The sequence below is a fragment of the Petromyzon marinus genome, unplaced genomic scaffold, assembly GCF_048934315.1.
Source record: "Petromyzon marinus isolate PM22_M1 ecotype Great Lakes invasive population unplaced genomic scaffold, UKy_Petmar_22M1.pri1.0 PM_G_Scaffold_138, whole genome shotgun sequence".
Taxonomy (NCBI): Eukaryota; Metazoa; Chordata; class Hyperoartia; order Petromyzontiformes; family Petromyzontidae; genus Petromyzon; species Petromyzon marinus.
Genome location: NW_027422693.1, coordinates 146,526 through 172,025, shown reverse-complemented (window position 1 = coordinate 172,025; position 25,500 = coordinate 146,526). Strand labels below are relative to the sequence as shown.

The following is a 25,500-nucleotide window of genomic DNA, read 5'->3' as shown; positions in this document are numbered from 1 at the left end:
AATATTTAATAGGCGACGTTTCGGGTAACGGACCTTTATCGCACGGTGCACGACCGGCGAGAATCGATATCCGGTGAGCGCCTGTGGCATCGATTAAACGTGAATAGGCCGATTCTAAAGGAATCTACAACCTTCGATTCATTTGCTCTCGATTTAAAGAGTCGATTCTTGGCGCGCGAGCGTCACTATTCTACTCACGCAGCGCGGCTTGGTTTTATTTTTAAAAGTTTTAACTTTCACGTCTCGTTAAGTTGCTTTAGGAGTCTGTAGTTGTACGAAGTATACCGCAAGGCGTACAGGCCGCAACAATCGAGGCGACTCCTGCGCTTACAATCGCCGGCGGATCAAAGCATCGCCGAAGGTTGATTTGGGCCTAACTCTATCATCATCTGTGCCAGACGTCACGATCATCATCATCATTACAGAGAGAGAGATTGTTCACGATCATCATTACAGAGAGAGATTGTTCACGATCATCATCATTAGAGAGAGAGATTGTTTACGATCATCATCATTACAGAGAGAGATTGTTCACGATCATCATCATTACAGAGAGAGATTGTTCACGATCATCATTACAGAGAGAGATTGTTCACGATCATCATCATTACAGAGAGACATTGTTCACGATCATCATCATTACAGAGAGAGATTGTTCACGATCATCATCATTACAGAGAGACATTGTTCACGATCATCATCATTACAGAGAGAGATTGTTCACGATCATCATCATTACAGAGAGAGATTGTTCACGATCATCATTACAGAGAGAGATTGTTCACGATCATCATTACAGAGAGAGATTGTTCACGATCATCATTATTACAGAGAGAGATTGTTCACGATCATCATTACAGAGAGACATTGTTCACGATCATCATCATTACAGAGAGAGATTGTTCACGATCATCATCATCATTACAGAGAGACATTGTTCACGATCATCATCATTACAGAGAGAGATTGTTCACAATCATCATCATCATTACAGAGAGACATTGTTCACGATCATCATCATCATCATTACAGAGAGAGATTGTTGAGTGATTCACTTGGGGCCTTGACAATGTGTCTAGCTTAGTGGTCTAATCACCACACCGTGGTGTTGTTGTTGTTGAGTGATTCACTTGGGGCCTTGACAATGTGTCTAGCTTAGTGGTCTAATCACCACACCGTGTTGTTGAGTGATTCACTTGGGGCCTTGACAATGTGTCTAGCTTAGTGGTCTAATCACCACTCCGTGTTGTTGAGTGATTCACTTGGGGCCTTGACAATGTGTCTAGCTTAGTGGTCTAATCACCACACTGTGTTGTTGTTGTTGAGTGATTCACTTGGGGCCTTGACAATGTGTCTAGCTTAGTGGTCTAATCACCACTCCGTGTTGTTGTTGAGTGATTCACTTGGGGCCTTGACAATGTGTCTAACTTAGTGGTCTAATCACCACACTGTGTTGTTGTTGTTGAGTGATTCACTTGGGGCCTTGACAATGTGTCTAGCTTAGTGGTCTAATCACCACACCTTGTTGTTGAGTGATTCACTTGGGGCCTTGACAATGCGTCTAGCTTAGTGGTCTAATCACCACACCTTGTTGTTGTTGTTGAGTGATTCCCTTGGGGCCTTGACAATGTGTCTAGCTTAGTGGTCTAATCACCACACCGTGTTGTTGTTGTTGAGTGATTCACTTCGGGCCTTCCAACACCGCCGGCGACGATTATCTAAACCGATTCTGGGACTCCCCTAGGTCGACTCAGCCTCAAACGAGTAGCTGGTGTAGCGGTGTGTAGTAGTAAAACATCGCTAGCACTGGGGAGACAAAGGCGACCGGGCGTGGTGCTGGCCACCCACCCCCCTCGTGTGCCACAGTGCCGGTAGCCTTCATAGCTGCTGCTCGCTAACAGCACTTGCCCCTACAGCCTGTTACAGGCTACACGGTGTGGGATCTTTGTGTTATTGTTTGGTGTAAACATGTCAACATGTTGTGAAATTCTATTCCCGTGGGCGTCGAGGGGATGGCCATACCCTGGGCACGCCAGGTGAAGGCAGTGGCAGCAAGTATTCAAATCGCCATCACTTTCCATCTCTTTGGGGGGGGATTGAGTGTTTCCCCCTCGCACGCCACGTGGAGTTTTCTCCCGGTGCTGCGATTTCCTCCCACACGTGTATGATAACAATAATAAGCACAACTGTTATTACATCTTAAAATAAAATAAAAACTAAATGCAGGACACTTAAGAAAAAAAAAATTCACTCGATGTGGCTCTTGGATCAATAGGCACGTGTCAGCTAATTATAGCATTGTGTGGTCACAATGATCAGGAGCACGGGGTAGGCCTTACGTTGAGGGAACTCCAGTTGAAGAACTTTGATGTTAAGCTAGATTCATCTTCTTTGGTTCTTTCGGTAAAGTCACCACCACGTAGAATGAGAATAAAATAATAAATTAATAAAATAAAATAACACGATAAAATTCTCACGACGTTTCGGCCACAACACAAGTGGCCTTCATCAGGTGAAGGGACAGCGCTCGCTGCAGCGCTGTCCTCCAGACAGTCTCGTCCCTTCACCTGATGAAGGCCACTTGTGTTGTGGCCGAAACGTCGTGAGAATTTTATTGTGTTATTTTATTTGATCAATTTATTATTTTCTCATTCTACGTGATGGTGACTTTACCGAAAGAACCAAAGAAGATGAATCCTTGCAGTCACGAAAGCTTTAAATCGACAAATGAATCTAGATTCTCATTGTCAGTGCAGCAAAGCACAAAATCAATACAGTAACACCATGAAAATACAATTACCGATTGACGTATTGGGAAACTTGTTGCATTCGTATTTTTAAAAAATGTAAAAATTGCAGCAACAACGCTGTTTGCCCCCACCTCCATTAACGCTACAGCGTAAACAGACGGGCGGTGGCAATTAAAAAAAAAATGATTCCCATTTAAACTTGTAAGTTGCTTTGCCGAGAGATCTCGCTGGTGCCATCTGGATTGCTCTGCAGCAGTGGCGCTGTCTTAATAAATTCCACATTTGTTTTTTTTCTTGCGTGCACGTACACGGTGTCTGTGCGTCATGCAGGAAGACGGCTATCTGAGGAGTGTGCAAAGAATACAACATGGAGGGGAACGACAATGAAACCTTCGGCCGAAATTTGGGCAGCAGTTTTTCCACGCTCCCCGACTTCAAAATACGGTGCATCTTGGGCAGTGTTTCAGAGAATGAACGAGGTCACCGTCAATCTAGGCAGGTCCGGGAGCCATCGAGCCGTGGCCAGAGTCAGCCAGGGCAAGGTCGCGGTCAAACGGGGCCATTCCAGGTGATGTTGGGTCACGGGTGGTGTCAGATGGGACAAGGTGAAGGTCAATCTGGGGGGCAAATCCAGGGGCCATCGGTTCAAGGTTGGGGTAATAAAGGGCAGGGTCAGCCGGGGGAAGGCGACGGAGTGGCAATTCAAGGCCACAATCAGCCAGGGCAGGGGCCATCGACTCAAGGTTGGGGTAATAAAGGGCAGGGTCAGCCGGGGGAAGGTGACGGAGTGGCAATTCAAGGCCACAATCAGCCAGGGCAGAGCCAATATCACGACGGGAAAAAAAAACCCCAATTGGGCCGAGGTCAGACTCAGCCAAAACAGGGTCAGCATCAACCCGAGCAGGGCCAGGGACTGTCAGGGCACGCCCATGGTCTGCTGGGGCAAGGCCGAGGTCAACCTAATCAGGGCCTGAGTCAGCCAAGGCAATCTCTCTGTCCACTGGGCCAAGTCCAGGAGCCATTGGGTCACGCTTGGGGTCAACTTGGACAAGGTCAAGTGGGTCGTGGTGAAACTGGACAGGTTCAACAAGGTCAAGCACAGAGGATGCTATTGCAAGGTCAGTCAACTTGGTCATGGTCAAGTGACACCGCCAAGGTCAAGGTATTCGTTTCAGCTGTGGATCATGGCCCCGTGTATCGCCTGGCTCCGATCTGTAAACCAATCGCGCCGCTTATTTTACTTAAAACGATCTCAATCCTCCGATGTCCACATTGATCGCCGAGCACGAATTCCGCTTGCGCTTTTCAACCGGCGTTTGACGTCAGAAGTACGGTGCGGCGCTCTGCTTAGTCATTGACGATAACGATGGTTAGGCAGCGCTTGCCCCAGGAACGCAAGAGGCGGTACGTCCGTCACGTCGCGATGAAAAGCGGCTCGTCCTAGGTGTGCGTGCCTAGGGCAGGTGGACCGCGTTGGCTAGGAGACGTTAACTACCTCGCCTAGTACACAGGAGGGTCGGGGGTTCGATCCCGACCCCTGACGCCTGTTGCTGTGTATTTGGAGTTTGTGTGTCTCTCTCTCATCATCATCATCATCACGGTGGCTAGGAGACGTTAGCTACCTCGCCCGGTACGCAGGAGGTCGTGGGTTCGATCCCAACCCTGACGCCTGTTGCTGTGTATTTGGAGTTTGCGTGTCTCTCTCTCATCATCATCATCATCACGGTGGCTAGGAGATGTTAACTACCTCGCCCGGTACGCAGGAGGGTCGTGGGTTCGATCCCGACCCCTGACGCCTGTTGCTGTGTATTTGGAGTTTGCGTGTCTCTCTCTCATCATCATCATCATCACGGTGGCTAGGAGATGTTAACTACCTCGCCTGGTACGCAGGAGGGTCGTGGGTTCGATCCCGACCCCTGACGCCCGTGCGTTTGAAAGTTTGCGCGTTCTCCCCACGGCGGTGTTGATGTTGCTCCATGCCCTGCATTGTTTCCCCGCGCATTTAGAAAAACGTGACGTTTAAGAGTAATGCGGCTGATATACATTGACACGTGGTGAGGAACCACTTTGTTGAGCTTATCAACTGTGGCCAGGTCGCTTCTGAACAAGAGCTACGTATCCGAGCGGGCTCTTACGTGGTAAAATAACAAGTTTAGTTTCGTTTAGTTGATGGGTTCCTTTAACGCTGGCTTTTGTCTCCAAAGTTTTTTTGGAAAAAAACGGCTGATATACATTGGAAAAAAACTTTTGGTCAGTTCGCCGATTTTTCTACAGGGCAAGCACTTTATATCAGAACGCAATTTTACTGAAGATTTATTCATATTTATGATGCTCATCATAACCTCTCATTGCCGACAGACACCCCGACTGAGCTGAGCACTAAACCTCAGTTGGAAAGTTCTAAAAAGCGATACGTGTGTCAACGTGTACCAATGTACATCTCGTGCGGTGCTATTATGAACGATGTACTTTAATACTCTTTGGTTCTATTGGGTAAAGTCACGTAGGTGAAAATAAACCCAATAGAACCAATAGAACCAAAGAGTATGGATCCTAGCAGTCACGAAAACTTTAAATCTAGGATGTACTTTAACTTAATTGTGCGCAATTTTTGTTCGCAGCTCAAGCAAACATCACTGAGCAGCATCAACCTCAGCAGAGCACGCCGCCGCCGCCGCTGCCGCCGGTGCCGCTTGATTGGCAAGAGGCAAGATGACTCGCTGATCACATTGAAACGTGCCCACAGATGTGCATCGTTATTTCACATTAATAATACGGTCATTCTAAGAAAATACCGATTCATCTAGTTTCATATTCTCGGTTCTTTCGGTAAAGTCACCACGTAGAAGGGAAACAATACAATAATAAAAATATAAAACAATAAAATTCTCGCGACGTTTCAGACATCTGAACAAGCTGCCAAATCGCTCTCCGTGGTACTGACGTTTAAAAAAAACTTTTTTCAAATTTTCTTGCTGTGGTTTTCACACCTGACGATGATCGCTGCTTGTGTTGCAGTCGAAACGTCGTGATAATTCAATTGTTTTATATTTTTATTATTTTATTGTTTCCCTTTCTACGTGGCGGTGACTTTACCGAAAGAACCGAGAATGTGAATCACTGCAGTCACGAAAGCTTCAAGTGAAAATTTATTTAGTTTCACGAAGCTTGGGGCTGCTGCCACGGTGCGCAATGGTTCAGCACGTTGGACTTGCGGTCCACACGGTCGTGATGTCCAGGCGTGCCAGGTTTAATAGGCACGTGTCTACAATGTCCCACCTCTGTCCACTCTGCAGTATATATTGGTACACCGCAGTTGAATGGCAGGCCGCATGTGGTGGGGTAAAGTGTGGGTACTACCATCACTTCCAAGACGTCTCCCCAGCATGGAGGAGTTCAGCCCCTAGTGAGGGTTTCTCTACCAAGACGTCTTGAACAGCGTGGAAGAGTTCAGCCCCTAGTGAGGGTGTCTTTACCAAGACGTCTTGAACAGCGTGGAAGAGTTCAGCCCCTAGTGAGGGCTTCTCTACCAAGACATCTTGAACAGCGTGAAAGAGTTCAGTCTCTAGTGAGGGTTTCTCTACCAAGACGTCTTGAACAGCGTGGAAGAGTTCAGCCCCTAGTGAGGGTTTCTCTTCCAAGACGTCTTGAACAGCGTGGAAGAGTTCAGCCCCTAGTGAGGGTTCCTCTACCAAGACGTCTTGAACAGCGTGGAAGAGTTCAGCCCCTAGTGAGGGTTTCACTTCCAAGACGTCTTGAACAGCGTGGAACAGTTCAGCCCCTAGTGAGGGTTTCTCTACCAAGACGTCTTGAACAGCGTGGAAGAGTTCAGCCCCTAGTGAGGGTTTCTCTACCAAGACGTCTTGAACAGCGTGGAAGAGTTCAGCCCCTAGTGAGGGTTTCTCTTCCAAGACGTCTTGAACAGCGTGGAAGAGTTCAGCCCCTAGTGAGGGTTTCTCTACCAAGACGTCTTGAACAGCGTGGAAGAGTTCAGCCCCTAGTGAGGGTTTCACTTCCAAGACGTCTTGAACAGCGTGGAAGAGTTCAGCCCCTAGTGAGGGTTTCACTTCCAAGACGTCTTGAACAGCGTGGAAGAGTTCAGCCCCTAGTGAGGGTTTCACTTCCAAGACGTCTTGAACAGCGTGGAAGAGTTCAGCCCCTAGTGAGGGTTTCTCTTCCAAGACGTCTTGAACAGCGTGGAAGAGTTCAGCCCCTAGTGAGGGTTTCTCTACCAAAACGTATCCCCAGCGTGGAAGAGTTCAGCCCCTAGTGAGGGTTTCACTTCCAAGACGTCTTGAACAGCGTGGAAGAGTTCAGCCCCTAGTGAGGGTTTCTCTACCAAGACTTCTCCCCAGCGTGGAAGAGTTCAGCCCCTAGGGAGGGTTTCTCTTCCAAGACGTCTTGAACAGCGTGGAAGAGTTCAGCCCCTAGTGAGGGTTTCTCTACCAAGACGTCTTGAACAGCGTGGAAGAGTTCAGCCCCTAGTGAGGGTTTCTCTACCAAGACGTCTTGAACAGCGTGGAAGAGTTCAGCCCCTAGTGAGGGTTCCTCTACCAAGACGTCTTGAACAGCGTGGAAGAGTTCAGCCCCTAGTGAGGGTTTCTCTACCAAGACGTCTTGAACAGCGTGGAAGAGTTCAGCCCCTAGTGAGGGTTTCTCTACCAAGACGTCTCCCCAGCGTGGAAGAGTTCAGCCCATAGTGAGGGTTTCTCTACCAAAGCGTCTTGAACAGCATGGAAGAGTTCAGCCCCTAGTGAGGGTTTCACTTCCAAGACGTCTTGAACAGCGTGGAAGAGTTCAGCCCCTAGTGAGGGTTTCTCTACCAAAACGTCTTGAACAGCGTTGAAGAGTTCAGCCCCTAGTGAGGGTTTCTCTTCCAAGACGTCTTGAACAGCGTGGAAGAGTTCAGCCCCTAGTGAGGGTTTCTCTTCCAAGACGTCTCCCCAGCGTGGAAGAGTTCAGCCCCTAGTGAGGGTTTCTCTACCAAGACGTCTTGAACAGCGTGGAAGAGTTCAGCCCCTAGTGAGGGTTTCTCTTCCAAGACGTCTTGAACAGCGTGGAAGAGTTCAGCCCCTAGTGAGGGTTTCTCTACCAAGACGTCTTGAACAGCGTGGAAGAGTTCAGCCCCTAGTGAGGGTTTCACTTCCAAGACGTCTTGAACAGCGTGGAAGAGTTCAGCCCCTAGTGAGGGTTTCACTTCCAAGACGTCTTGAACAGCGTGGAAGAGTTCAGCCCCTAGTGAGGGTTTCACTTCCAAGACGTCTTGAACAGCGTGGAAGAGTTCAGCCCCTAGTGAGGGTTTCTCTTCCAAGACGTCTTGAACAGCGTGGAAGAGTTCAGCCCCTAGTGAGGGTTTCTCTACCAAAACGTATCCCCAGCGTGGAAGAGTTCAGCCCCTAGTGAGGGTTTCACTTCCAAGACGTCTTGAACAGCGTGGAAGAGTTCAGCCCCTAGTGAGGGTTTCTCTACCAAGACTTCTCCCCAGCGTGGAAGAGTTCAGCCCCTAGGGAGGGTTTCTCTTCCAAGACGTCTTGAACAGCGTGGAAGAGTTCAGCCCCTAGTGAGGGTTTCTCTACCAAGACGTCTTGAACAGCGTGGAAGAGTTCAGCCCCTAGTGAGGGTTTCTCTACCAAGACGTCTTGAACAGCGTGGAAGAGTTCAGCCCCTAGTGAGGGTTTCTCTTCCAAGACGTCTTGAACAGCGTGGAAGAGTTCAGCCCCTAGTGAGGGTTTCTCTTCCAAGACGTCTCCCCAGCGTGGAAGAGTTCAGCCCCTAGTGAGGGTTTCTCTACCAAGACGTCTTGAACAGCGTGGAAGAGTTCAGCCCCTAGTGAGGGTTTCTCTTCCAAGACGTCTTGAACAGCGTGGAAGAGTTCAGCCCCTAGTGAGGGTTTCTCTACCAAGACGTCTTGAACAGCGTGGAAGAGTTCAGCCCCTAGTGAGGGTTTCTCTACCAAGACGTCTTGAACAGCGTGGAAGAGTTCAGCCCCTAGTGAGGGTTTCACTTCCAAGACGTCTTGAACAGCGTGGAAGAGTTCAGCCCCTAGTGAGGGTTTCACTTCCAAGACGTCTTGAACAGCGTGGAAGAGTTCAGCCCCTAGTGAGGGTTTCACTTCCAAGACGTCTTGAACAGCGTGGAAGAGTTCAGCCCCTAGTGAGGGTTTCTCTTCCAAGACGTCTTGAACAGCGTGGAAGAGTTCAGCCCCTAGTGAGGGTTTCTCTACCAAAACGTATCCCCAGCGTGGAAGAGTTCAGCCCCTAGTGAGGGTTTCACTTCCAAGACGTCTTGAACAGCGTGGAAGAGTTCAGCCCCTAGTGAGGGTTTCTCTACCAAGACTTCTCCCCAGCGTGGAAGAGTTCAGCCCCTAGGGAGGGTTTCTCTTCCAAGACGTCTTGAACAGCGTGGAAGAGTTCAGCCCCTAGTGAGGGTTTCTCTACCAAGACGTCTTGAACAGCGTGGAAGAGTTCAGCCCCTAGTGAGGGTTTCTCTACCAAGACGTCTTGAACAGCGTGGAAGAGTTCAGCCCCTAGTGAGGGTTCCTCTACCAAGACGTCTTGAACAGCGTGGAAGAGTTCAGCCCCTAGTGAGGGTTTCTCTACCAAGACGTCTTGAACAGCGTGGAAGAGTTCAGCCCCTAGTGAGGGTTTCTCTACCAAGACGTCTCCCCAGCGTGGAAGAGTTCAGCCCATAGTGAGGGTTTCTCTACCAAAGCGTCTTGAACAGCATGGAAGAGTTCAGCCCCTAGTGAGGGTTTCACTTCCAAGACGTCTTGAACAGCGTGGAAGAGTTCAGCCCCTAGTGAGGGTTTCTCTACCAAAACGTCTTGAACAGCGTTGAAGAGTTCAGCCCCTAGTGAGGGTTTCTCTTCCAAGACGTCTTGAACAGCGTGGAAGAGTTCAGCCCCTAGCGAGGGTTTCTCTTCCAAGACGTCTCCCCAGCGTGGAAGAGTTCAGCCCCTAGTGAGGGTTTCTCTACCAAGACGTCTTGAACAGCGTGGAAGAGTTCAGCCCCTAGTGAGGGTTTCTCTTCCAAGACGTCTTGAACAGCGTGGAAGAGTTCAGCCCCTAGTGAGGGTTTCTCTACCAAGACGTCTTGAACAGCGTGGAAGAGTTCAGCCCCTAGTGAGGGTTTCTCTACCAAGACGTCTTGAACAGCGTGGAAGAGTTCAGCCCCTAGTGAGGGTTCCTCTACCAAGACGTCTTGAACAGCGTGGAAGAGTTCAGCCCCTAGTGAGGGTTTCTCTACCAAGGCGCCTTGAACAGCGTGGAAGAGTTCAGCCCCTAGTGAGGGTTTCTCTTCCAAGACGTCTTGAACAGCGTGGAAGAGTTCAGCCCCTAGTGAGGGTTTCTCTACCAAGACGTCTTGAACAGCGTGGAAGAGTTCAGCTCCTAGTAAGGGTTTCACTTCCAAGACGTCTTGAACAGCGTGGAAGAGTTCAGCCCCTAGTGAGGGTTTCACTTCCAAGACGTCTTGAACAGCGTGGAAGAGTTCAGCCCCTAGTTAGGGTTCCTCTACCAAGACGTCTTGAACAGCGTGGAAGAGTTCAGCCCCTAATGAGGGTTCCTCTACCAAGACGTCTTGAACAGCGTGGAAGAGTTCAGCCCCTAGTGAGGGTTTCTCTACCAAGACGTCTCCCCAGCGTGGAAGAGTTCAGCCCCTAGTGAGGGTTTCACTTCCAAAACGTCTTGAACAGCGTGGAAGAGTTCAGCCCCTAGTGAGGGTTTCTCTACCAAGACGTCTCCCCAGCGTGGAAGAGTTCAGCCCCTAGTGAGGGTTTCTCTTCCAAGACGTCTTGAACAGCGTGGAAGAGTTCAGCCTCTACTGAGCGCCCTCTAGTGGAGGCCCTTTTGCCAGCAGTGATTACGATCAAACAATTTCAGATCTGTGCCTTAAACCTTTTTACGTTCACAGCACTTGGCAAAGACGTTTTGAGGGAAAGTATATTTAAAAAATAAAAAACCGTGTATTTGTGCTTGTACATGACTTGATCGAGTTTTCGGTTGAAATGGAGTAATAATAATCAGTTCAACACGTAGGCTTTCGTGACCAATTATATTCGTATAATAAATGTTTTTTTGGTTATATCGCGTAAAGTATGAATGTGTAAATGTTGTGGATTTACTCTCCGACACACCGGTGGGCCGGAGTAGTAATTCACTGGCGCGTTTTGTTTACGTGACAAACCTCACTGGCTGGGTCGGGTGGTGGAGGGTAACGACACACACTTACGCGAGCCAACCCAAGAACGTTTATCGCGAATAATCGGTCATCGGGCAGCGGAAAATCTTGATGTGTTCACGACACTACGGCTTGGGAAGCTGCTGACACACGCTCCTCATGCCGTGTGTTGTGTTTGGTTGGTTTTTTTTCTTCGCAGAATAAAGATCACGTGTCAAGGACGTACAATTATTTGCGCTGTGAAATGAACAAGTTGAACATGTGGAAGGTCAGAGTTCACTCTGAGCTCAGCAAAAAGGAGGAAGCTGTCAGAATGGCCCAGGAGACGGCCGACGCTCTGCAGAAATCAACTCGACAAACACAGGTGGGTAGCAGCAGCAGTAAGTGGTCTCATTTCTCTAAAGCAGTGCTTCTCAGTGTGGTCACTCACCCCCGGTATCGCCGGTGGTCCACCACGCTCCTCCGGGTGGTCCTCAGGGCTGTGAGTAACACAGGTGGGCAACAGCAGCAGCAGTAAGTGGTCTCATTTCTCTAAAGCAGTGCTTCTCACAGTGTGGTCACCTTCCCTCCCTCCCCCGTACCACCGGTGGTCCTCCACGCTCCTCCGGGTGGTTCGCGGGGTTGTGATGCAGGCTGATCCGGAGAGTAATTACAATGTACGTCATTATAATTATTAAATTAAACTCGTGATATTCAAAAATTAGGTGAGGAAAAACGACCTTAACCCTCGGGTCTAAATGCGCCCCCCCTAAAAAAAAACCTCGTAGCTGCGTTTAAAAAAATAAAGCGTTTGTATTCCCGTAATATGAGTGATTTAGTGTTACTGCTATTTAGAGAAACAAGCAAATGCATTTTGTCGCTAGGGGTGGCTGAGTTGGTTTGCGGGCCGACGACTTGTCGAGTTTCCGCGGAGTATTTGTGCATTGCGCGCGGTCATTCTCTTGGCCTTTAATCTTTGGTTACTTCGGTAAAGTCACGTGGTAGGTATAAAGATGATAAAATGTCCACGACGTTTCGATCGCAACACCTCAAGCGCTTTGTCCTCGGGCGGTAAAAAAAGTAATCCCTGCAGTGGAACTGCTGAACCAGCGAGAGAGTCCTGTCACAACAACAACAACAGCAGCAGCAGCAGCAAGAGGTTTAATTTTTATTTTTTATTTTCGCCTGAGGACGACCGCCGCCTGTGGTGTCGCGATGGAAACGTCGTGATTTGATTCATTATTTTGTGTTGTATTTTTATACGCGCTACGCGACTTTACTTGAATGAAAGCAAAGACTGTGGATTCCTGCGGTGACGAAAAACTTCAAATCTCTTAGTCTTATTAAATTTTTATTTAAATATTTCGTGACTGCAGGGATTCATATTCTTGGTTCTTTCGGTAAAGTCACCGCCACGTAGAAGGGAAACAATAAAATAATAAAAATGTAAAACGATCAAATTATCACGACGTTTCGACTGCAACGCAAGCGATCATCGTCAGGTGTGAAAACCACAGCAAGAAAACAATTTTCACCGCCGCTCTTTAAAAAAAAATTCTTGCTGTGGTTTTCACACCTGATGATGATTGCTTGTGTTGCAGTTGAAACGTCGTGAGACTTTTATTGTTTTATATTTTTTATTATTTTATTGTTTCCCTTCTACGTGGTGGTGACTTTACCGAATGAACCAACGATTATGGATTCCTGCAGTGACGTAAACTTCAAATCTCTTCTTCGTCTTCTTCTTGATTCTTTCGGTAAAGTCGCCACGTAGAAGGGAAAAAATAAAATAATAAAAATTTAAAACAATAAAATTCTCACGACGTTTCGACTGCAACGCAAGCGATCATCATCAGGTGTGAAAACCACCGCAAGAAAAAAATGTCACCGCCACTTTTTAAAAATTTTCTTGCTGTGGTTTTCACACCTGACGATGATTGCTTGTGTTGCCGTCGAAACGTCGTGATAATTTTATTGTTTATATTTTTATTACTTTATTGTTTCCCTTCTACGTGGTGACTTTACCGAAAGAACCAAAAATATATCTCTTAGTCTTGTCGACTAAAGCAGTGGAACGCTTTCATTCAATGTTGGTGTGAGTGGATCCTCGTTTCTCCAAACCCAAACATTTATTGTCAGCTAATCGGTAAACTTCATCAATATTTTGACGTAGACACGTAGCCAATGATCAGGTTTGGTTTTCCTCAGTGCACTGTGTGTATGTTGAACTTCTTTCACACCGTACGTAGCCAACCGTGCTATGTGTGTGTATGTTGAACTTCTTTCACACCGTACGTAGCCAACCGTGCTATGTGTGTGTGTATGTTGAACTTCTTTCACACCGTACGTAGCCAACCATGCTACGTGTGTGTATGTTTAACATCTTTCACACCGTACGTAGCCAACCGTGCTACGTGTGTGTATGTTGAACTTCTTTCACACCGTACGTAGCCAACCGTGCTATGTGTGTGTTTGTTGAACATCTTTCACACCGTACGTAGCCAACCGTGCTATGTGTGTGTGTATGTTGAACTTCTTTCACACCGTACGTAGCCAACCGTGCTACGTGTGTGTATGTTGAACTTCTTTCATACCGTACGTAGCCAACCGTGCTACGTGTGTGTATGTTGAACTTCTTTCACACCGTACGTAGCCAACCGTGCTACGTGTGTGTATGTTGAACTTCTTTCACACCGTACGTAGCCAACCGTGCTACGTGTGTGTATGTTGAACTTCTTTCACACCGTACGTAGCCAACCGTGCTACGTGTGTGTATGTTGAACTTCTTTCACACCGTACGTAGCCAACCGTGCTACGTGTGTGTTTGTTGAACTTCTTTCACACCGTACGTAGCCAACCGTGCTGCGTGTGTGTATGTTGAACTTCTTTCACACCGTACGTAGCCAACCGTGCTCAATGGGAGATGCAGTGGCATCTCAAATAACGTTGCTACATTATCTTAGTCTGCATATTGTTTCAAACTCATTAATTTCGTCTGGTTATAATCACGATTAGGTTGTTTTTGTGGATTCCCCATAGTCATCATTATGATTGGTAATTGTGTCCACTCATCATTCGTCATTGTTAACTAAAATAGAGAAACACTTGGTTTGCCAAGACAATGATTTAAAGGTGCTTCTGATCTGTTTGTAGCTTCAACTGGACAGCAATAAGATTCGTGTCTGTGGTTCCTCAGCGATCGCTTTGTCTGCATGATTGACGATGCTTTATGAAACCCGAACATCATTATCAGTGCTGTGTGTCAGATAACAATTATCAGACAACTGTGTTGAAGCGGTATGCGTCACCTCAGCGAAGTGTGTGTGTCGTGTTTCCTTTCAGCTTGAAAATGTACACCTCAGCGCGCAACTTCAAGACGTGATTGACATCAAAGGAGATTTAATGGAGAAGTAAGAAGTTATTCATTTCCCTCGAATTTCATCTCTGTCCTCTGTTTAGGTTCCTCAACTTACTGGAGAAACCCGAAGAGCAATGAAGCTCTTTTTTTTGTAACAAATGTCCGGTAGATTTCAGAGATGTCCGGTGGACTCAGGGGCGAGGAGCCAGGATTTTGACTTTGGGGGGGTTGCTGACTTCAACATTCTGAGATATCTCAGTGTGTTTGTGTTTTCCAATGGGCACCACAAATGTATAAAACTTATTATTAGATTTGAGCTGCGGAGTTTATTAATAGGTCGGAGCCGCCGACGTGGCCAGTAAGTTCGATAAGTTCGCAAGGCTGCCGCTCAAGCAGCCTGCAGGGCAGCACACAAGGTGGCAGCCTGCAGGGCAGCACACAAGGTGGCAGCCTGCAGGGCAGCAGCACAAGGTGGCAGCCTGCAGGGCAGCACAAGGTGGCAGCCTGCAGGGCAGCACGAGGTGACATCACAAGGTGACATCACAAGGTGGCAGCACAAGGTGGTAGCCTGCAGGGCAGCACAAGGTGACAGCCTGCAGGGCAGCACACAAGGTGGCAGCCTGCAGGGCAGCACAAGGTGGCAGCCTGTAGGGCAGCACGAGGTGGCAGCACACAAGGTGACATCACAAGGTGGCAGCCTGCAGGGCAGCAGCACAAGGTGGCAGTCTGCAGGGCAGCACAAGGTGACATCATAAGGTGGTAGCCTGCAGGGCAGCACACGAGGTGGTAGCCTGCAGGGCAGCACACAAGGTGGTAGCCTGCAGGGCAGCACACGAGGTGGCAGCCTGCAGGGCAGCACAAGGTGACAGCCTGCAGGGCAGCACAAGGTGACAGCCTGCAGGGCAGCACACAAGGTGGCATCACAAGGTGGCAGCCTGCGGCATTTTGCAGCAGCCGGATATCCGGTTATCCCGATTTACCGACTTCCCCAAATTTTCAGGGGGGGGGCTGACCCCCCCCCCCATTCCCCCCTGTTGCTCCGCCCCTGAGTGGACTACTGGGTGGAGGTCAGAGGTCACGCCGGCAGAACAAACGAGCGACTTGTTGATGACACCAACATCCTCTCTGCATTTTCATTTTAAAAACTTTCGCGACTGCAGGAATTCACGTTCTTTGGTTCTTTCGGTAAAGTCACAGAAAACAACAAAATCACGGTGAGTTTTTATTTTGTTGTTTCCCTTCTACGTGACTTCACCGAAAGAACCAAGAATATCTTCATCTGCAATGCGCTTTGCCTTAAAATGGCGGATACGTTCCTACGAAGGTTTTCTGACCCGCCGTCCTTGCAATGTGCCCGTGTCCGTAAGGATCCGTGCCACCAGGCAGATGTGTGACGATCTGAAGGGCCAGTCCTCTTCAGTGCAACAAACATTAACCAGAGGTACATTCTCAACATTCGCCGACCATTGGACGTTGCCGGTGTTACACGTTTAGTGATTAAACTTGCTTGTCGTTGACTCACGTGGGTCACGTGCGTACGGTGATAATGACATTGACGGTGTAACACGTTTAGTGATTAAACTTGATTGTCGTTGACTCACGTGGGTCACGTCCGCACGGTGATAATGACATTAACGGTGTGACATGTTTAGCGATTAAACTTGCTTATTGTTGACTCACGTGGGTCACGTGCGTACGGTGATAATGGACATTGACGGTGTAACACGTTTAGCGATTAAACCTGCTTGTCGTTGACTCACGTGGGTCACGTGCGTACGGTGATAATGACATTGACGGTGTAACACGTTTAGTGATTAAACTTGCTTGTCGTTGACTCACGTGGGTCACGTGCGTACGGTGATAATGGACGTTGACGGTGTAACACGTTTAGTGATTAAACTTGCTTGTCGTTGACTCACGTGGGTCACGTCCGCACGGTGATAATGGCAGCTGAAACAGAACAGGAACAAGTGGAAGCTGTTCATTCGTCGCTGAAAGCAGAACTGAAGGTAAAATGTGTGATGCTTTTTAAATTTTGTTTTCATTTAATTGTATTTCTTGAGAAACGTGTAACGGTATAAACGTACGCACGTGCACATTTAACATTGATGCTGGATCCCCGCTGTCATCCTCTCTTAAAGACGTTTGCGGTGACTTTCAGCGAATTGAATTTAAAGTCTCAAAATGACAAGAATATTGCGTTGGGCAAAGGTGAGTCTCGTGCCGGGTGACGCAATGCACGGCTGCTCAGTGATACGCAGAGCACCGTCGATGATGATCGATGACCGTTGTGGTTTTTACTGGATGAATATTGACGCGCTCAGCCACTTTGTTGAACGTACGACGCGTGTGTCGTACGCAGTGGAAGCAGCTGTGGACGCGATGGGAAGAGCGCGGTGGGACTTTGTAAACAAGTTGACGATTAAAGAAAGCCAGGTTCGTGTGAATTCATGAGCTGATCGCTTTTGCTCACATTTTAAATGCACGTTGGGATAAAAAAAATATTGGATTAAACGACCACGCATTACCTTTTACAAACCAGTGTGTATATATAGCTCAAACCCCAAGGGTCTGTTATAATTCAGGCTCATACATTTTTGTTGATTTCAAATGTAAGAAATGTAGCTCCTAAAGGCATGCCTGTCTCAATCATAAAATATCCTTGGAAGATCAAGATCACCTTCAAATAAAAACTGATATATTAATGTTCCTATCCCAAACTATTGCCTTTAATGCCTACTATTGCCATTGTGTACAGTGTTCATACATTGCTTTTACAATTTACAAACGTCTGTATAACAATATAATGCTTAAAATGTGAATTATTTCCACTTTAGAACGTATTCAGTGCCCTAAACGCATTTGTTCAACGAAATATATGGGATGTGCACATTTCTACCTCTTTGTCTTGATTTCTCAAGTTCATTTCAGTCTGGTAAACACAACTTATCTGACTTCAATGATGACTTGCAAACCAGAAAACTCGCCTTGCCCAGCAGTAGGTAATTTCATAGATCCGTGCGTAAAGTCGTATTATTATCATTGTCGTTCAGTAGTTAGCAAACAGAGAGTTCCGTCTCATCGCTCTTAGGCCAAAGAAATGTCCGAGCTGTTGGAGTTAAAAAATGAAGAGCTCAAAACGGCCTCGCAAAAGCTGCAAGATTCCATTGAAAGCTGCGCTCGACTCGAAGAAACAGAGCGTGAGAGCACACTTCAAGTTGCCCGCTTTTTATTGCCAACGAGCCCGGATGTGTTTGTGCGTGTGCGCGGTGGGCAAATGTCTGCACGTCCCGACCGTGAAAGTCGATCCCGATTTCGTTTGTTTTGCGTGAATTAACAGGCAACTTTCAAGCACGGCTTGAGCAAACGCAGAAAGAAAGTGGTACCCTGAAACTCGAAGTAAATCGCCGTCGGGAAGTTGAAAGCACGCTGCAGGTGACCTATCCGTTCATTTTTTTTATTTAAAGCTTTCGTGACTGCAGCGATTCATATTCTTAGCTCTTTCGGTAAAGTCACCACGTTGAAGGGAAACAAAATAATAAAATATATTTAAAACAATAAAAATTCTCACGACGTTTCAACCATAACACAAACGGTCGTTATCAGGTGTGTCGGTTTGCATTAATTAATTTATTTTTAAACGGTGTTTAAACGGTGTTTTAAAAATAAATACATTAATGCAAACCGACACACCTGATGATGACCGTTTGTGTTATGGTCGAAACGTCGTGAGAATTTTTATTGTTTTATATATTTTATTATTTTTATTGTTTCCTTTCAACGTGACTTTACCGAAAAAGCTAAGAATATGTATCCGTTCATATTTATTACATCGCTAATATTGTCTGCATTCCTTAACTGGATATTTTTAACGGAATGGTTTTCTTTTTGATTTAAAGCTTTGGTCACTGCAGGGATTCATATTCTTGGTTCTTTCGGGTAAAGTCGCCACGTAGAAGGGAAACAATAAAATAATAAAAATATGCAACAATAAAATTCTCACGACGTTTCGACGGCAACTCAAGCAATCATCATCAGGTGTGAACACCACAGCAAGAAAAAATTTTCACCGCCACTTATTCCAAATGTTCTTGCTGTGGTTTTCACACCTGATGATGATTGCTTGTGTTGCCGTCGAAACGTCGTGAGAATTTAATTGTTTAATATTTTAATCATTTTATAGTTTCCCTTCTACGTGGCGACTTTACCGAAAGAACCACGAATAAGGAATGGTTTTCTCTTAGCCTTTTTGGAAAAGTCTCAAGCTTTTTTCACTGTATCTGAACAAATGCAGCGGGTCACCCGCCTCATCGATTTCATCATCGTACGGTCTGAATGCAGGCTGGGATGCAAAACGCGGAGAGAAGTTTTGCGGAGAAGGAGCGAGAGTTCACCGCAAGCACCGCGGAGCTGCGGCTGTCGTGCGACAAGCTGCAGCACGAACGTCGGGACCTGAACGTGATTGTGCAAAACCTGGAGAAGGCAAACGAAGAGTTGACAGCAGCAGCCAGCCAGAGGCAAGTGGTGAACTTTTACAACACGGCACGTGTCGCGTGCCGAGACGTTATTCATCGATTTAAAGCGTTCGTGACTGCAAGGATTAATTGTATTAAATAATAAAATAAAATAACACGATAAAATTCTCACGACGTTTCGGCCACAACACAAGCGGCCTTCATCAGGTGAAGGGACGAGACTGCCTCAGCGCTGTCCTCCAGACATTCTCGTCCCTTCACCTGATGAAGGCCGCTTGTGTCGTGGCCCGAAACGTCGTGAGAATTTTATCGTGTCATTTTATCAATTTATTATTTTATTATCATTCTACGTGGTGGTGACTTTACCGAAAGAACCAAAGAAGACATTAATTATCGTTGCGTCGCTATTGTCACGTACTACGCTGGTTGATGCAGGAAAGCCCCACGGCAGTGTTCTTCACTCATTTTCAGAGGTGGCGGAGGGCGAGGGCGGGTCGGGGGGGGTGGGGCACGTCCGCCGATAAGACACGGTACAGCGTGAGGGCCGCCACACGTTTTAACACCGCTGGGTTTGACAGCAGCACACGAGGACGACGACGACGACGACGATGGGGAGGTGATTTCAGATCTGGGTATTGTCAGGGGCCGCACAAGAGGCCACTGCCCCGCAGTGTTCACGTTTAGAAGGGGGTCTGCAATTGTTTTGCAGTAGGGGGCGACAATTGCTTCGTGTTTCCCCCAATTAAGTTATTAGCGAGTTTTCAAGTTTGTGAATTGCAGACGTTGGGAGCTACTAAGGAGAAGGCGCTGCATTGCGTAGAACATCTCTGACTGTTGTGGTATCTGTAAAGCAAAACAAATACAGTACAGTTTAAATTTCCATTTAAAGCTTTCGTGACTGCAGGGATTCATTTTCTTGGTTCTTTCGGTAAAGTCACCACCATGTAGAATGGAAATAAAATAATAAAAATAAAACATAAAATAAAATTCTCATGACGTTTCGGCCACAACACAAGTAGCCTTCCTTAGGTGAAGGAACAGAACTGTCGGGAAGACGGCGCTCGAGTGAACACTGCTAAGCTTGGCAGTGTCTTTTAAGCTGGGTGGGAGGAGCAGAGCCCCTTGACGAAGGAGTTTACATATCAACAGAAGGATTTAGCATTGAAGTAGCTAAGTTAATGTGTTGGATTAGCATGATGTTAATGTGAGGAATTAGCATGTAACTGGGAGATTAGCAGGATGTTAATGTGAGGAATTAGCATGTAACTGGGAGATTAGCATGATGTTGATGTGAGGAATTAGCATGTAACTGGGAGATTAGCAGGATGTTAATGTGAGGAATTAACATGTAACTGGTCACGGTAGTAGCTATGTTAAAGTCCGAGTTTACATATCAACAGAAGGATTTAGCATTGATGTAGCTGTGTTAATGTGTTGGATTAGCAAGATGTTAAAGTCAGAAATTAGCATGTAACTGGGAGATTAGCATGATGTTAGTGTGAGGGATCAGCATGTGACTGGTCACGGAAGTAGCTATGTTAAAATCAGAGTTTACATATCAACAGAAGGATTTAGCATTGAAGTAGCTGTGTTAATGTGTTGGATTAGCAGGGTGTTAAAGTCCGAGTTTACATATCAACAGAACAATTTAGCATTGAAATAGCTGTGTTAATGTGTTGGATTAGCAGGATGTTAAAGGCAGAATGTTAGTGTGAGGGATTAGCATGCCGGTTTATTTTTTCCTTGTTTCAACGTTAGCACCACGGAAAGCGACGAGCTTTGTTCAGACGGACGAGTCCATCATTGTTCGGAACGGAGGAGGGGGGAGAGGGAGAAGCAGCCACGATGCGCTGGGTCTGCAATTATTTTGCAGTAGGGGGCGACAGTTGCTTCGTGTTTCTCCCAATTAAGTTATTAGCGAGTTTTCAAGTTTGTGAATTTCAGACGTTGGGAGCTACTAAGGGGAAGGCGCTGCATTGCGTAGAACATCTCTGACTGTTGTTGTATCTGTAAAGCAAAACAAATACAGTACATATTCTTAGTTTTTTCGGTAAAGTCACGTTGAAGGGAAACAACAAAATAATAAAATATATATAAAACAATTAAAAATTCTCACGACGTTTCGACCATTACTCAAACGGTCGTCTTCAGGTGTGAAAACCACTGCAAGAAAATTTTCTTGATATGTGGTTTTCACACGTGAGAATTTTATCGTTTTATATTTTTATTATTTTATTGTTTCCCTTCTACGTGGTGACTTTACCAAAAGAACCAATAATAGAGTACAGTTTGTTCACCGATGCAGTTTTCTGCATCGTTTAATCTGGCTTCTGCCGCACATCACGAACACAACGTCCGCGTGACGATTATCCGAACCGGTCCCGGGCCTCCACTCAACTCGGCCTCAAATGAGTACCCTGGTGCGGTGTGTGAACATCGCCACTGGGGAGACAAAGGCGGCCGGGCGTGGTGCTGGCCACCCACCCCCTCGTGTACCGTGCCGGCCTTCAATGATGCTCGCGAGCAGCACTTGACCCAACAGTCTGTTAAGGCTACACGGGGACGATTTTCGTCTTGCATTGATTGTGTGCTGCGTTGCGTATGACATTTTTTTAAACAATTAAATGAGGCAGATGTCTTGTTATGTTTTTTTTTATCAGGCGCAGCGAAGAAGCTAAGATTCGTAGCAGGCTTGAAAGAAATATTCGTGAAAAAAATACAGAAATAGGTAGGCAACGTTTTGAGAGTGTCAGTGACCATTGCGAGTGTTAATTATTTATCGCACGTGCGACATTTGACCTCTATCAGGAGTGTACATTGTTAACGTCTGTTTAATATATTTTCATCGTTGTCCAACGTTTATTGGTAATCCTTAATTAATATTATCACTCGATTATTATTTTTAGATAATTTGAAGATTGCAAGCGACAATAACGACGTGAAACATCGCGAAACGCTGGTGAGCACATTTCAATGTCGTCTATCGCAATATCAGCCAGAAGAGCGGACGACGTTCAACGTCGCGATTGTAGTTCACAAGTTCATTAGCCAAGTAAAGCCCAATGAGCCAAAAAAGCTCCTTTGTCAATGGTGGCTCAGCAAATCATTCTATTTGAACAATTACACAGGTTTACATTTTTAAAATAAATCAATTAGATTGTACTATTTACATTCACATTTGAAACTTTTGTGATCTTAACAGTCGGTTTAGGTGAGGACAGAGATGACAGAGTGAAGGTGCTAAGAGACGATGCTAGATGGTTCCAAAGCTTTGTAGCAGCTACATTAAATGATTTAGATTTATCTTCCCACCCGCCCCACTTCTCTGAAATGGTTCAATTTCGTTGGGATTGTTTTCCGCCAGCGAAGTCACCTGCTTGAGCAAGCTATGCAGCGTTGCCGTATTGGGGCTCGCACTTTGTTACCCAAAAAAAAACACAATCGCTTTTCGATTTATAATAATAATAGGGTTTTTTCCCTTTTTTCTGGCAATAAAACTGAAATCTTTTTACGAGGATTCACGTCACTGCATTAACCACAACACCTGCAGTCAAAATGCAAACAAAAAACCTACTATGATAATATATATGTGGCATTGTCCTTGAAACTGATTGGTCCACACCAAGGGACGGCTTTCTTTTGAGCCTCGACCCAATTGGTGCTCGACAAGATGACGCCAAAAGGCGTACATTGTTTTTGAGCTGTGTGACGCCTTTTGGCGTGGACCAATCAGTTTCAAGGACAATGCCACATATATTATCATAGTAGGTTTTTTGTTTGAATTTTGACTGCAGGTATATTGTGGTCAATGCAGCGACGTGACTCCTCGTAAAAAAAGGTTTCAGTTTTGTTGCCAGAAAAAAGGGGGAAAACCCCTATATTATTATATTTTGGCACTGGCAAAGGAGGTCCAATGATGTAGATGCTCACCCCGAGCCCTCATTACCTTGATAGTGCATTGTCTTTGAGCTGTGTGACGCCTTTTGGTGTCATGTGGTCTAGCACCAATTGGGTCGAGGCTCAAAAGAAAGCCATCCCTAGGTGTGGACCAATCAGTTTCAAGGACAATGCCACATATATATTATCATAGTAGGTTTTTTTGTTTGCGTTTTGACTGCAGGTATTGTGGTCGATGCAGCGACATGAATCCTTGTAAAAAAAGGTTTCAGTTTCGTTGCCAGAAAAAAGGGGGAAAACCCCTATTATATTATTATATTTTGGCACTGGCAAAGGAGGTCTAACGATGCTTTTCGATTTTATCAAACACGGAACGCCGGCCACTGCGTCGGTCTCCGTCGCTGTGCTCACAACGGCCTTTGGGTCGCGTCCCAATATTTTTTGTTTTGCTTGGCAAGGCGTTTCACGTTGGGCTCCCGAGAGGCTCGGGGAGCACGTGGGGGGGGGAGGGGGGGGGAAAAGGGAACGTTCAGACGGCATCCGAGAGCATTTACATTATGAGACCTCCTTTGCCAGTAACAAGATATAGTAATAGGTTCTACCCTTTCAAACTGGCACGAAAAACTGACACCTTTATTCAAGGCATCATGTCTGCAATAACCACAACACAAGCAGTCAAAATGCAAACAAAAGAGACAACTCTGATAATAATATTGGCACTGTCCTTGAATTTGAGTTTTTTGTGCCAGTTAAAAGGGTAAAAACCTATTACTATATCTTGTTACTGGCAAAGGAGGTCTCATAATGTAAATGCTCACCCCGAGCCTTCAATACTCTGATAGTGCGTTGTTTTTGAGTTGTACGCCTTTTGGCGTCTTCTGGTCCAACACCAGTGGAGACTAGGCTCTAAGAAAAGCCGTCTCGGGTGTGGACCAATCAAATTCAAGGACAGTGCCAATATCATTATCAGAGTTGTCTTTTTGTTTGCATTTTGACTGCTTGTGTTGCGGTTATTGCAGACATGATGCCTTGAATAAAGGTGTCAGTTTTTGGTGCCAGTTAAAAGGGTAAAACCTATTGCTACGGCATCCGAGAGCTTACGCCCACCGTGGTGCAATAAACACATCTTGGGGTATCGTAGGAGGTGTTGGTCTCGTGTCGTGTCTTGCGTGAAGGAATCCTTAGACGCGTTCAAACGAGAGAGAGCTTCACTCCAAGAAGCCGTCTGTCAAATGGAACAGCGGATAGCCGCCATGGAAACGCTGAAAAACGAAAGCAAGGTATTTCGAACGTTTCTTAAATCTACGGGTAAAATAATAACCCGCGCAACACTTCCCTGTGAGCGTTATCGTTTGCAAACGCGTGTAGATTTGCGTCAATTGTCGTCGCTGCGGATGCTCTTTTTTGCGCGCACAAATGTGGCAATTCGCGTCGCCCGGCGCCGCATCTTGGGGCGTCGTTTAACTTCCAGAGCGAGCTCAACGGAGCGAAAGCAAAAGAGCGCGTCTTGGAGAATGACCTCAGAGACGCCTTGAACGCGGCGAACGTCCTGGAATCAGAGCTGTCTCAGGAGAGGTAAATGTTGGAGCGTTATTTTTCAGCTCGCTCATTCGGGCGCATTTAGGCGTTCCCCTCCTCCTCCCCCTTCGCCCTCTCTCCCTTTTATCGTTTCGACCCCCGGCCGTCCTTCCCCCGAGAGCGGTGTCTCTTCACCTTGACCGCAGCCTGCCACCCCCTGTGGCTCTCAGCCGTTAACAACGTCGTACGACGTCGATACGGTAGAAACCGTGGGATCGCGAGCACGATTCGTTCCGGAAACGTGTTTTGTAATCCAAAGCACTCGCGTATAATCAGAGCACTCGGTACATCAGTTGTGATCACGTGACGCCCGGCAGTACAAAGCGTGTCTACACGTGCGCTGCGCGTATTGCGAGAACCTCGCTCGTTTATCAAGTTAATATTTATTTACAAATGTAGCCCGTCTCGCCAAACACTCGCAGGCCAAGTTACTCGCAATCCAAGGTTTTACTGTACACAGCAACTCCTCTGCACCCGCTGTGGGACGTAAGGCCACAATAAATACACAGGGGTTGATGAAACAAAGTAGTTGTACTAACGTATCCGCGCTAAATTTGCGTTTTGTTTTTTCACCTTCTAAAGAAAACAAATCTGGCCGTGTCTCGCACCCCCCCAGAAAGGGAATCTCGCACCCTCAGGTTGTGAAGAGCCACTGCCCTACAGGGTTATCCGAGTTCAGGAAGTAGACACCAGGGAAGTAGAGTTTATTGAAACGCATGGCATCGACGGGTTAAAGATATAAAACGCCGGTGAATAATCGGCGTGCTTGACAGGTGTCAAGTCCCAGGCAATGTCGTCTGTGTGTGTGTGTAGCTTAAGCGTTGGTTCCATAAATAGCTTTCGGACAAAAAATCGTGAAGCTTTGAGACAGTTTGGCAGTGTGTTTAAAAATCATGGTTTTATTTTTTCTCGGATGAATGCTTGTCAATTGACTCAAACGATAGATAAAATAAAACCTGAAAATAGTAGATATCGCAAACAAGTTCTTACTGATTATAGTATAATGTTACCCAATATCGATGTGTGTGTTTGTTAGCTTTATTGACACTGGGCCAAGGTTTATGGTGCATCAAACATTCCACAGCATCGTACAATCCAGAGAATAAACACAAATAGTATTATTTTAAACACCCTTTGCTATGTCAGCTGAATTTAGCTCTCATAAATATTCCTTTTGAAGCCAGACAGCTGAAATTGTGTGCTCGGAGTTTTGGGTGAACATTCATTTTGAAGATACGAGGGCTTCCAGACATGTTTATAACCATTTGCCCTCTCATTGTGTGCC

General features: G+C 46.4%; 1 protein-coding gene and 1 long non-coding RNA gene across 4 annotated transcripts; both read left to right on the top strand.

The window, feature by feature from the left end:
* The first annotated feature begins 160 nt into the window (after positions 1–160).
* On the top strand, positions 161–18,883 carry LOC142910081 (uncharacterized). Of its 3 annotated transcripts, XM_076059843.1 has the most exons (12): positions 161–361; positions 3,081–3,194; positions 5,372–5,457; positions 11,128–11,292; positions 14,250–14,317; positions 15,633–15,706; positions 16,216–16,274; positions 16,407–16,476; positions 16,628–16,701; positions 17,357–17,465; positions 17,606–17,700; positions 18,607–18,883. In XM_076059843.1, the coding sequence occupies exons 2-12, from the start codon at positions 3,134–3,136 to the stop codon at positions 18,880–18,882; spliced, it is 1,137 nt and encodes a 378-aa protein (XP_075915958.1). In that variant the 5' UTR covers positions 161–361; positions 3,081–3,133; the 3' UTR covers position 18,883. The 3 variants fall into 3 exon arrangements, with proteins under 3 accessions (XP_075915958.1, XP_075915959.1, XP_075915957.1); XM_076059844.1 differs by lacking the exon at positions 3,081–3,194; XM_076059842.1 differs by lacking the exon at positions 161–361 and having other exon boundaries at positions 3,101–3,868.
* A 2,499-nt stretch (positions 18,884–21,382) lies between these two features.
* Positions 21,383–25,293, top strand: LOC142910086 (uncharacterized). Its single transcript, XR_012932736.1, has 4 exons — positions 21,383–21,468; positions 21,647–21,699; positions 23,813–23,917; positions 24,109–25,293. It is a non-coding gene; the product is annotated as an uncharacterized LOC142910086 (long non-coding RNA).
* The last annotated feature ends 207 nt before the right edge of the window (positions 25,294–25,500 follow it).

Bases quoted from the DNA above. Each gene is read 5' to 3' on its own strand.
- LOC142910081 (XM_076059842.1), top strand. From the start codon at position 3,118: ATGGAGGGGAACGACAATGAAACCTTCGGCCGAAATTTGGGCAGCAGT. The intron at 3,869-5,371 runs GTCAGTCAACTT...TTTTGTTCGCAG, and splicing joins ACAGAGGATGCTATTGCAAG to CTCAAGCAAACATCACTGAG. The intron at 14,318-15,632 runs GTAAGAAGTTAT...CGTGTCCGTAAG, and splicing joins AAAGGAGATTTAATGGAGAA to GATCCGTGCCACCAGGCAGA.